We start from the raw sequence: 13,196 nt of genomic DNA on the forward strand, positions 1-13,196 counted from the left end.
TTTTGGTATTCCTAGGATCCGTGCCTGTTGAATTCCTCAAATGAAACGTGCACGCGCAAGTGGGCAGGTCATGTGTGGCAAAAGGGTGGTTGCCATGGTTGCGAGAGAGTGACAGTCGCCTAAGCCAATCCTATGTTTCGTCCCGAAATGGAAATAATGAGCTGTGTTTAATACAGATTAAACGGTCTAGAGTCACTCGATTTTTATACTCTTTTTATCAGAGTACTTACATTTTAATTATGCATTGATATATATAGAAAGTTTAAACAAATTTGGAAGAAAGTTGTTTATACATGTATTACCTACCCTGCCTTTAATAAGCAGCAAATTAGTAGTTAATTGAGGCAAAAGTTGTAGTTAATGGTTTGTTAATAGCAAAAATTAGATCTTAAAGTGTGACCGACATCATTTAATGGGTGATAATACATAATTAATAATGATCTTGTAGATTCCAGTGCATGTAAGAAGGCACACTGATCAGCACTAATAACAACAGCTTAATGTGGTTACAAGTGAAACATTCTCACTGTGGTAAACAAAACATGGTGTTCTCTGTTAGTTCCTTTCCTTTTTTACTATCCTTTATGTAAACACTCAAATGTGACTGAAACTGGGTTTCAATCGAATGTTCTCTCACTTCTGTTTCTTTATTAAGAATATTTATGTAAAAACATAAACAATAAACTAACATGAACATTTTTGCTTGATTTGATATTGTTGCTATCAGTACAGACAATTTAGATCCTTATGACTAAAATGATAATCAGGAAGTATATGCATAATATTTTTCCTGCTCTTTCCCCTTGACATGAAAATGAACCCTTCTGTTACAATAATGGAGCTTGATGCACATGACTACAATCCACAAGTACATTTCAAATGGGATCTAAATGTAACCCCAGTCTTGTTGTTTGTCAGCCTTCTGGAACTGCAGATCATTTTCTAGGATCTGTCACTCAGCACCCTTCCATTACCTTGAAGGGTGCCAGCTGTGGCCCTGCGCCACTAACAGAGACTGTTGATCAGGCAATTAAGGTGACAACAATGAAAACTAATACTTGAAATATGTGTTATGGGAGGGACGAGCAGTGCCCAGGACAGGTTTATCAGATATCATGAACACAGAACGAATAAAGGAGGTAGAAATGAAGTAAAGGATGATGTCACCGGGACACAGTATACTTGAGCCTCGCTCTCATGTCACCACACTCACACACACACGTGGATGTTGTGTTTTGGTAACGGATGAAGCCGTTGCAGTCACAGAAACATGCGCATGGATCCCTTCGCACACAAAAGGCAATCTATATCTCTAGGTAGTGAACTTTGGTAGATGAATGTATTGTTTGCAGCTGACACTGGAGCAAAGGGAAAAGTTATTTATTTACAGTTAAGATACTGTGTTACTGTACTTAAACGTCACCACAGATGAGATGGGAACAAACATGTAACTTGTTTGACCATTGAGCTTTTCTGTCAGCTGTTCATGTTTATGTCACTTTTTATGTGCTGGCCTGAACTCAGGGTATATAAAAAAAACAGAAGTAAAAACGCTACACCATGCATATTCCTAGCAATAACAATAGCCTAATAATTCCAGCATTTAAAAAAAAAGTTTATTTAAAAAATCTCTCTCTCTTGCTCTCTCTCTCTCACACACACAAACACACACTATTGGTAATTATATAATAAAGCTTTTATAATATTAATAATTGTAAATATTGATATAATGTTATTATTAATTAAGATTATATTAATTATATTTATGTGAATTGAAATGTCTTTTGTCTATCTAAAATGTAATACTTGGCCAGTAAATGTTGTTTGATTGATACATACTATTGCTAGTACAATATTATACTGTTAATAATTATATAATACAATTGTTGTTATATTAATTTTTCAAATGGAACATAAAAATAAATTTGTAAGACTATTAAATCATTTTATGTATATTAATTTTATGTGATCACTATGGAAGCTCACAATAAACAATATAAACGTTCCTAATGAATACATTTCATAGCAACACCCCTATGCATTTAACAGTGAGACAACATCACAAATGCCATCCCAGAGCAGTCTGCGTGGGGCTGTATGCCCAGACATGTACCTGCGAGGGGATTCCCCTCTGTGCTGTCGGACAGCCTCATCTGCTGTGGGTAACAGGTCCCCAAATTTCCGCAGCCCTCCATCATCCGCATGGCATCTGCATTTAAAAAAGGGTGCAGTCGGAAGCTGCTGGACAGAGGTCAAAGGGGCTGAAATGGGGAATTCCGTATTCAATTAACACAATTAAATCGACTATTAGCCAAGTTTGTTATGAGCGATGCACATCAATGATCAGAGACTGTTTGATGTTAACGATTAAACAGGCCTATACTTTTTACATTTGCATAATATTTCGTGCATGACTTAGAAAACAGAGAAAAAAGCATATTACAAAGGGGAATTTTTTGTTTGTTTGTTTTTTAAAAGGAAAATAAAACACGATGGGGAAACTTTATTTATCTGGAAACGAAATGCTATATTAAATAGGATTTTTTTGGGGCAAGAGAACAAATTTACTTTCTATTGCATATGCGATTTGCACGGTTTAATAATAAAATAAATCAATAAATAATAACACGTTTAATTCTGTTTGTTTTTACAGTAAAGTCAGTGGAAAGTCATTCATGTTCAATGTGTGCTGTCATAAAAAAACAATGGCATAAGAATGACACGGTCAACACACACACACACACACACACACACACACACATGGCCTATATATATATATATATATATATATATATATATATATATATATATATATATATATAGGCCAAGTGTGTGTGTGTGTGTGTGTGTGTGTGTGTGTGTGTGTGTGTGTGTTATTTATTAATTCATATATCTATTTAGGCAGCAGGTGTGCACTGTATTTCCACAATAAACATACATAAACACTTGTTTACTTTCTGAATTTGAGGCAGATTTGTATTAATTTGAAACAATAATTAATGCCGTGACACAATTTATTTATTTATTTAATTTTCTTATATTAATGCTGTAAGCAGTAGGCTATTGTATGCAAAACAGCGATCCCACTAAAGCACTTTATAAACCTATAAATAAGCATCGACAGGATCTACGCTGAAGCCACTCGGATCGTGAATCGACAAACAACAGTGGGCGTAAAGGGCTGTTGTTAGTTCCTGTGCTGTCTTGGCTGCAGTGTGTCTCCGCGCGTGTGTGTGTGTGTGTGTGTGTGTGTGTGTGAGAGAGAGAGAGAGAGAGAGAGAGAGAGAGAGTTTAGCATGTCAGGACTTGTTGTGAGACGGGCGAAGGGGCGTGGCCTTTAATGCGAGCATTTCGCGGGAGTGAAAGCAACTTGCTGTCATCATAAACCTACAGCTTCATCTTCACAAGCACGCCTCACTGCCGATCTGACTAAATTGACAGTTTTTCTTTCCTCTAGTTGTGGAATAACATGAACGGACGTCTAACGAAGTGTTTTTAAAGCACTACACATATCTGCTGTCAGAGCATTACAACCCTGGAATAACATTACTGACTTACAACACATTTTGAAGGTAAGCATAAATGTATTTTTATTGTTGTTGAGCTTGCATCTATCTTTTCGTTGTTTGCAGACATCAATGTAAGATCACTTACATCGAAGACAATATATGTAGCACATTACTGCTTTTAATTGATCAAAAATATTATTTACAGAATTAGCCAGACTGCATTAGGTTACACGATTAAAATAATTTAGGGTTCGATCAAGTAGAAACATGTCGTTTAGTCAACAGCATGTAACCACTTTTTTCAGTTAGTGTAAAAGGGGCGGATTTGATGTTTTCCTCCCTGCTGAAAACCCCGCTTGAAGATAGTAGCTGTGTTTTGGAGGACAGTTGGTTCGTGGCCGTCTGGGCTTCAGGTGCTCCACCAGCAGACAGGGGGTCAGGCGAGCTGGGTTTGGTAGCTGTAGCTGGTCAACCAACAAACTAACAGTTAAGACCGTCTTAAAAAAAACAGCTGCAAAACGCATCTAACGTACCAGCTTATGTTCGAAGAAATTATTTCTGTTCAACACGCAAAGTTGTAGTATGACAACGGGTTATTTAAAGATAATAATAATAATAAGATAATAAACAAGCATGCCATATATCCTGTATGTCAAAGAACTGTCAGTTTCCAAAATTTTCCATCTCTTTAAATCTTTAACCTTGCATCACTCAGCAAGTCGCCGGCTGTGCGTTTGTACGTGCCACTTTTCCGACGCTTCAACATTTCCACATCAGACCTGGTTGCCAACTGAGAAAAATCGATAAAATCATAGTGTCGTAATAAGGAAAATATAATATGCATTCCAGTGGAATGAAGCTTTTAACATGCATTGAGTGTTAAAAAGACTCGCGGTGGCGTGTGAGGTCGAGTTCAAGCGCGGGAGAAGCGGTGCGTAACATCGCGTGCACGGATTTGTTTACAAACACATCCCGTGAACACGAGGCTCTAGTTTCTGCCATCTTGTGGACGCCCAGAATATAGGTTGCTGGCTCATATAAAACAAATGCATTGCTAGGATGTTTTTTTTTAATCTTTCTGAAATGTTAGTACATTGTTCTTCTGCTTCTTCTTCTTATTATTATTATTATTATTATTATGTAGCTTATTCAATTAGGTCTTAATATTTGTAAATGTATTTTCATAATTACGTGGTGTTGATTTATTTTATAATATATAATTATTATTATAATTTTTATATTATTATAAATATTATTATAATTTATTCCATTAAGTCTAAATGATTGTTGAATCATTATTTAGGTCAGATATTTACATTTTTATTTAAATTAAAAAATAATTTATTATTATTGTTTATTCCATTAAGTCTATATGAGTGCAAATTTATTTTAATCTTTATTTTGGGCTATAGAATAAAAACAATTTGACTGCTGTCCATTTTAAATTTAATTTGCATTCAATAACATACAATATGATGTCATTTGTGTGTGCTTTTTTTTTTTTTTGCTTTTCAGGCAGTATCTGGTATGGCCCGTCCAGAGATGGAAAGAAGGGCGTGTGATCGCAACCCTGGAGCCCCAAACAGCTGCAGGATGGAGGTGCTACGTCAGGAAGCCTGGCCCTGCCACCGACACCGAACCATCGCTACACAAACCAGCACTGTCTTGCCACCACTAACCCAAGTCCCCACACAAGATGCCTTTTGCTCGGACAGCATCCCGCAGCAGGACAATCCACTCAGGGATAATACAGGTAAGGTGATGCAACACAGAGATTCGTGTTTATGTGATGTGCATTGGTGGAAATCATTAGCATGATATATTTAAATGAGATTCAGAAGGCAAAATCACTGGCTTTGACTCCAAGGGTTAAAATGTACCAGGAAGTGCCCTCCTCCCCTCCCTAGTCAGAGAGCTCTTGCTGAGGCATGTTTAGACATGTTCTTTGCTGTTGGCTTCCTGTCAAGTGCTGCGCGGTCCACAATGGCAACCTGTCACACAGAATCATGTATCATCTGAATGTCTCTGTGTCTCTCACTCCTCACACTCTCTTTTCCTCATGTTTTTAACCTCACTTTAGCAATCAGTTAACCTTATCTGACACTTCTGCTGACACTCCTCCTTAAAGGCTTTCTTCACTAGCTGATAGCCTGGCCCTGGTCCCTCCCTGTCCTCCAACTGTCCACCCTATCCCAGCCCACCCCTCATTCCTGTCCACCAATGGCTGGATATTAGCTCAGGCTCCACAGGCTTGTAGTTACCCTGGCAACAAGCCAGAACCCAGCACTCCGGCTCTCTCAAGTCACCTGCACCGAGGATCAGCAGATTCTTACGGCTGCGCCACTAATCCTCTGCTCAGAGGCATTTTCTCTGTGCACACTTGCACGGAAAGCAAGAAAATGATATTCTCACTGGTGTTTAATCGTTTAATTTAGTAACACTTTTGAATGTGATATTTATTACATCTCAAAATGAACATTATAATGTTGCAAAACCTAAATTCAGGTTGCATTTAAAACAATTGATTTTGAATATTTTTAACTGATTTAGTCAAAATATCGGGCTTTTATCGGTTATTGGTCAAAGATATAACTATAATCCTGTTAGTATTAGTCAGATTTTTTATATTCATGTATCCCTATTTTGTAGATTAGAAAATGAATGCAAACTTTCTTCACTTTGAAGGGCAGAAAAGATGGCCACGACTGAGATGTAAGATGCCTTAGACTGACAGATGTGTGCCACTGAATGTGCACTTGAAGGGTACTTCAAATCTTAAAAGTGTATTTTTAAAACACTGTACTTGCATGTAATATAATATTAATAAAATCATTAATAAAATCATAATCATTATGTGTAATTACGAATAAATTTAAATACACAACATACAGAGTTTAATAGAAATGATAATAAAGTATATTTTAGTTCATCTTAAATACTTGTCGATTCATTTAGCAGTGTACTTTTTAAAGACAAGTGTAATTGGGAAATAAAATATACAATATACTACAGTTATACTTAAGAAGTAAAGAACACCTACATTTAACTAACTGCATTTAATATAAATTTAAGCTGTAATACATTTTTATTTAATTGTAAAAAAAAAAGTGTACTTTAGTGTACTTGTTTTTCACAAGGTACTAAGAATGAAGGTTTACTTTAAAGGCACAAGTGTGACAGGTGGGCACTGGGATTTGAAAGTACGTTAGCTATTTGCTGTTCGTGGGTGTTTAATTGGGTCAGTTGGATGCCAGATGTCACATAATAAAGTTAGAAAGTCCACACTTCACATCTCAAGGAGCTACCAGTAAAAAATGTCAGTGAACTATCCCATGTAACAATAGCAGTACTCATTCAGAGATGATATATTATTGTTGTTGTCCTGCTGTCCCATAAACAATAAGGACTTGAAGTTTGCATTTAGTCAATAAAGTTAATGAGCGGTCATACGGTTACCCAGATGGCATTGGTGCTACCGTTACTGTAGAGAATAGAATGTGAATGTTATATAGAGCTTAAAGAACTGACCTAACAAAACAAAACAAACACTGTGGCTCAACGCATGACATCACATGCGTACTAAAGTACAAATAGAGAATTTGGCTCACCATTGTGTATGAAATCTCACCACTATTGTAATCTCTGCTGAATCTGTATTTAGTTAGATTGCGCACTCCTTTGCATGTCGGCCTGTTAAATGCTTATTAAATACTAGTGGCCTCAACTGAACCTGTGCAACAGTCCCATACATCACGGTTTTGTCATGAGAGTACTGTTAACATTGCAACAGTGGCGTCTTTACTCAAAGTAGTAACCCGAAATGATCCTTGACACAAGTTTGACAGAACTACCAGAGAGTATGACAACAAATGATGACTGTCAATGGATCAGGTGCACAACTAGTCCTTTAAGTACAAACAGTATGCTTAAACAGCCACAAGTGCTGAGGAACATGAATAACTGAATGGGTCAATCATATGATTCCTTTTTAGCTGTTGTTGTTGTCTAAATGATTCATATATTGTGAAACATAAAAACATAAAAATGAAATATGTATTTAAAATGGCTTGAACTGACCTCTTCTATGATGAACGTTTTCTCAAAATTTCATATGTATTGATATTTTATTAAATAAAATGTTGTAAAATGTAATGTTGTGTGACTTGACTCCCCAAAAACTTACTGATATTTGTGGATGATACATTAATCAAACTAAAAAAGAATAATGGTTGATATGTGTACTCTCATCTATTTTGTACAATGAATATACTGTATATTCTTGATTTTTAGGTATAGAACAGGAACTCTCCAGCCCCCGGCTTCCCCTGCCCGATCTGCTCCCAGACAGCCACAGCTCCTCCGAAGACTCAACTTCCAGCAGCTCTACGGCTGAGGACGATCCCAGGCTGGAGGAGCAGGCGGTCGGGAGGGTGGCCACACAGCTGAGGACCATCGGAGACCAGATGAACACTGTTTTTCTACAGAGGGTAAGGATCGCGTTTGTCTAGTTGCGTCAGTTTACATATGCCACAGCTTGTGCCAAAGTGTCATTAAGTGCGATAAAGTAAACGGGCAGTGTCTCTTTGTTAATATGAGGGCGTGTGGACAGGGCGTTCACAAATCTAGCCTCCAGTGGGTCTTCTAGTAAATGGATCAATATGATATTCACGAGGGTGTAGTGAGTGTTGTGACTGGAGTCGAGTTTCCCTCCCTCCCTCTCTGGCGCTCTGGATCCCTGTTGTATCGCGTGAGGAGCTCTTCGGTGAAGTGAACAGGAGTAAACAGAGGCTAATCTCCCCTCCCCCCTCAAGCAAACCCACCTCCCCCTCGTCTCCTCAGACAAACACACATGACGTCACCGCTTTGCCTCAGCATGCAGCTCTCCGCTCTTTTATTTACCTAGTTTGAAGGGTGTGCACCACTTTTATATGTGGATTTAATTGCTTTTACACATTCGTCCCAGTTTCCCGCATATGCACCGACAAAAGCAATGTAATAAAACGCAGTAAATGTCTCGTCGAGGCAGCTGCCGGCGCGGTCACGTGTAGAAAGCCTGCGACCTGTCGTGTGGCCTCTCTGAACTCTGATAGCAGTGTGTTTTTACTGGATGACGGCTTTGTTTACTGAAGCCGGCAGAAGAATGACATGACAGGGACTTCCCTGGCAGGGCAACAAAAGCTCAGTGTGAGTGTGCAGCATGCATGCTCACATATAGCCTTCTCTTCCACTGTCAGCATGTGAGACTGGCAAACCACAGATCCTCCTCCCACCAGCTCAGTCACTTCTCTCTGTTCCTTGACCTCTTTGGTCCCCTGTAGGTGTAGCCTTCAGTCATGCAGACACTTTCTCTTTAACAGCTTTGTGTTCCATCTTCTTCATCTTTGACTGTTTCACCTTCCAGGGATCCTCAACAAAATGTTTAAATCATACACATTAATAAATCTTCAAGTCATGGAAGTTTTTATTTTCAATAGAATTTGTTAATGAATTATTTCACGTAGTATATTTATCATGGAAATTAATTGAATCTATATGAATTCAAATTATTTTTGTAAGCTGTATTATTAAAAAAGCACTAAATAATTATTATAAAATGATATTTTCTATTATAATATTTTTTTGCATAGGATATTAAACTTGGAAATGAACAAAATCTTAAGTCATGGATGTTTCTATAATCTAATTTGCTAAAATTATTCTAAAATTTGCTAAAAAAAAGTGATTTTACAATATAATCTTACATCTCAGTTGTCTTTATATACTGTGTGTGTATGTATATATATATATATATATATATATATATATATATATATATAGTTTGAAAAATCTTGAAAGTTTCTATAGTAAATATAATTTGTTCCTAAATAATTGATTCAATAATAATAATAAAAAAATATATACTATTTATCTTAAGCTTTTGATTTGTCTGAGGTAGGTGTAAACAAAAGATGACACAAAAAAGTATATGTTTCACAATTTTGGATCTGTGCAGTGTAAATGAAGCCTAATAGGCCTGCCTTCATCTGTAATGTTATTAAAATGATTTAAAACTAAATATTGACAAGAAAACCACACTGTTCTTAATGTATTCTTTATTCTTAAGCACTGTTTACTTGTGTGATTACTTGGAAAAAGTTTAATGTTTACTTAATTGACAAGTTATATAATCGTTTTAATTAATTTTATAATGTTTATCTAAATATTTAATCTTTTAAACAAAGATTCTAAATAAACGTGAAAAGGTGTGGTAACCCTGAACTTTTCAACACCGTGTCTGTCTATATTATGCATCTTGCACCTTTCTCTGCGTGTAGCTCATTCTTTCACTGTCACTCTCTTATTTTCCCTCTCTTTTACTTGATCCCCCCTCGGAGGAGTTATTTTTAGCGGATGACTCATAGCAGCTGTTGACAGTAATGTGCTGCCTCTCCTGATTCCACTTTGCAGACATTGTCTGTCTGGGACTGCCTCAGCCGTCCTTGTGTCTGTGTGCAACCTTGACACACACTCCCACTCAAACCCACCTTCACAGCTTTATGCGAGCGTTTCTAATGGTCAAAAAGGTTTAAGATATTACCTCATAGCTGATTACAGATAGAAGAGTTGGAAAAAGTTAATTACACAAAGTCAAAGTTTCAAATTCAGTTTCCACACAGGAAAGGAACTGAGGCACAGACCTAAATTGACTTTGGCAGAGTGTTTAGCTTCAGACCATTGTAGAAAAGAAGTGCGCTAAACATTATTCAATATGCAATTGTAGGGAACTTCAAATCTCAGGTATAATTTTTTTTAAACTATTTACAGATATTATATTAATGACATAAAAGGCCACTTAAGTGTACTTAAATTTAGTACTTGACTATGTTTCTTAACAGTTCTGCTTTTAAAGTACATTTTAAATAGTTTTAATAATCTTTTATCATGCTTTAAAAAGTACACTTGTTTTGATGTGTTGACTAACATACATGTAACACACTTGAAAATTTGAACTGTAAAGAGTTATTTGATATCACATACAAGTTAAAGTCTTGAATTGCAGTTTTTCAGTTGAAGTTTTCAATAGTAATGACATTAAAAGTACTGTTAGTTTCCCAGTACATTTTAACCATATTTCAACGAATATAGAAATTATTTTGAAATTACATAGTTATTTTTAATTATGATTAACATGCAATTTAGTGTCTGAAAACATTACATTCAGTTTATACACAGTAGTAGATTATTATAATAAAATTAAGAATATTATTTAAAGACAACTACAAAAAGAGCCCTTTTTTTTGTACTGTAAAGTGTGCATCTTTTTCACAATGGTAGGCAGGTGATTAGAGCGAAGTCTGAAACTTAATTAGGTCAGCTGTATGGTTTTACAGTCCCTGAGTGCTTTAGATGCAATGCACAAAAACAAGTTTTATTGTGCCTCTTATGTTCCCTTTCACTTTTTGCATTACATAAAACGCATGATGAGCTTATTCTTCTTACATCTTTGTTTCAGAATGCCGTCCCAGGCTGGCAAAACTGGAGAGGCCTGTACCACGGGCTCTTCGCATTCGTCGCCGACACTATCAATGCCCTTTATCAGCACGGCCTCAGATAAACAGACGGGTTACGCCACAGGAAGAGTGCAGGCGCTCTCCTGCCGAACACTTAAAGACTATGGGACTTTTCTGCAGGATCGGATGTCACGTTTGTTTCTTTATCTGTCTTCTGTTTGTTTGTTTTTTTGGTTGGTTTGTTTTGTACATCTTTTCCCATGGATTCTCATGTAGCATTAGTGACTGAAGTGTGTGTCCCGATATAGACGTCAGTAGGAGTGTGTGCTCTCTGTGCATTTGCATCGTTCTCTTTTGCATCTTTAACTGCAATGCTGGGGAGTTGCATTAAGCCCGGGTTGCTCTCAAGCAAACAAATTGATTAGATCTGTGTAGCGCCTCAGGCCCAGAAGTGCTTTATGTCGTGGGTTCTCCTCTCAGCTGCCTTACAGGAGCAATAACTGCGCTGCACTATCAGTGGCGCAGGCCACACACCCGCACACCATTAATGGAAAACGGGTGATAAGCGAGATAAGGGAATGCTCACGCACTATACTAATGGAGCACAGTTGGATCGTGCCTTGCTAACGCTGTTTTTTTAGCTCTTTGTGTACTAAAGCCATCAGGGACAATCACTGGATGGTGTGAGGGTTAACTGAACCTGTTGCCCCATATCTGAATCTATACTTCGGGACACGGATTTGCCACTTAATTCAAAGATTGGTCACCTCCAATGGAGGTATGGGAGAGAGGCTGAAAGCCTTGTGGGAATGCCAGACCAATAGTTATTGAAATGGATGGAGAGCAGTGTTAATATTTGTATGAATTACACGTGTACATATTTTCGAGAAAAAAAAGACAGGATAGAATAAAATGAGAGTTTTGTTTCTGATGTGGTTTGTATATTTTAATTAAATGACCTTAAAGTACTTATGATTAAGTTCCATTTTCGGTTTCTGTTTTTTGTTATTTTTTTAGACCGACACTGGAAATCAGTTTCTGCCTGTTCTTTGTTCAAATTTCATTGGATTTAAATTAAATAAAGTGGCGTCCTGTAAAAAATCCCCATAAAAATATACCTTGCGCAAATATTTGAGAAGCACAAGCTAATTTATTTTGTATGTCAATCATTTGTACTTTTGGTTATTTTGATGATTTGTTTTTGACAGAAAATGTTCTGCGATGAGCAAGTGGATTAACTAAGCATGGAGATATTCATTAGTGTTGTGTCTTATGGACCAAATATCTCCCCTCAAAAGTTGTTAAATAAATCCTTTCATATGTTTTTCTGCTGTAATTTATTTGTCTACATAAAGGACTAAACTGAGCCAAAATAGCATCATACTTGAACAGACATGTTCTCTATGAATCAACGTGTCAGATCCAGGTCTATCTGGGATTTTTAACACTGTTCGGGGTTTCAAGCACTTCCTTTAGAAACCACATTTGAAAAACTGTGGCAAGTCAGTGGGAAAACTCTTTAAACCACTCACATTTCTGCATGAGTCGGCTTTGTAATGTTGGTACAGAGATTTCATGGCATATTGTGGAGCAGAGATGTCTTTCCTGTGGCTGCCTGTCTCATGACTTCCTGTAAAACAGTTGCGTGGTCTCTTTCCTGCGGCCACCTTGTGACTTCTCATCGATATGTGTTCTCAGATGCAGAAAGGCCTTATTTGTACGTTCAGATTTACACTAAACTCATGTTGCTCATTTTCTAGCTTTGTACTTTTGCCATTCGAAATTTTCTATGTAAAATTCCTATATAAATTTTGTATTGTTTTTTTTTTCTTACCATTTTCAATAAATATGAGAATTACAAGTGTTTTGGATGGGGTTTTTCTGTATGATTTCCCTCACACTTGTCAATCAAAAAGGATTTGACAAGTTAAATACAAACATTTTTAAAAACTAGTCTTTCTGTGACCCCTTCAGTAATATATTAGATTAAAAGTCTTTAACATGGGGCCAACAAAAAACAATTTTAGAAGCTTGTTTCCTCCATGGGATAAAAAAGGTAATTGGGACTTTTTATCTCACCATTCTGCTTTTTTTTTTTAAAGTCACATTTGCCTGAAACGCGTTTTCTTACAATATTAATTCTAACCAATTCAAACTTCAAACAAAGTTAAGTAAGCTAAATGTTTCAATTTCCCTT

The 13,196-nt window shown here is 36.7% G+C and overlaps 1 protein-coding gene across 1 annotated transcript; it reads left to right on the forward strand.

The window, feature by feature from the left end:
* The first annotated feature begins 3,358 nt into the window (after window positions 1-3,358).
* bbc3 (BCL2 binding component 3) lies at window positions 3,359-12,040 on the forward strand. The gene is made up of 4 exons (XM_059514402.1): window positions 3,359-3,572; window positions 5,025-5,262; window positions 7,800-7,996; window positions 11,002-12,040. Exons 2-4 carry the CDS (start codon window positions 5,037-5,039, stop codon window positions 11,101-11,103), a joined length of 525 nt encoding a protein of 174 aa, XP_059370385.1. The 5' UTR covers window positions 3,359-3,572; window positions 5,025-5,036; the 3' UTR covers window positions 11,104-12,040.
* Window positions 12,041-13,196: the final 1,156 nt, after the last annotated feature.

Source organism: Carassius carassius, chromosome 28 (assembly GCF_963082965.1).
Source record: "Carassius carassius chromosome 28, fCarCar2.1, whole genome shotgun sequence".
Lineage (NCBI taxonomy): Eukaryota > Metazoa > Chordata > Actinopteri > Cypriniformes > Cyprinidae > Carassius > Carassius carassius.

Bases quoted from the DNA above. Each gene is read 5' to 3' on its own strand.
- bbc3 (XM_059514402.1), top strand. From the start codon at position 5,037: ATGGCCCGTCCAGAGATGGAAAGAAGGGCGTGTGATCGCAACCCTGGA. The intron at 5,263-7,799 runs GTAAGGTGATGC...CTTGATTTTTAG, and splicing joins TCCACTCAGGGATAATACAG to GTATAGAACAGGAACTCTCC. The intron at 7,997-11,001 runs GTAAGGATCGCG...TCTTTGTTTCAG, and splicing joins ACACTGTTTTTCTACAGAGG to AATGCCGTCCCAGGCTGGCA.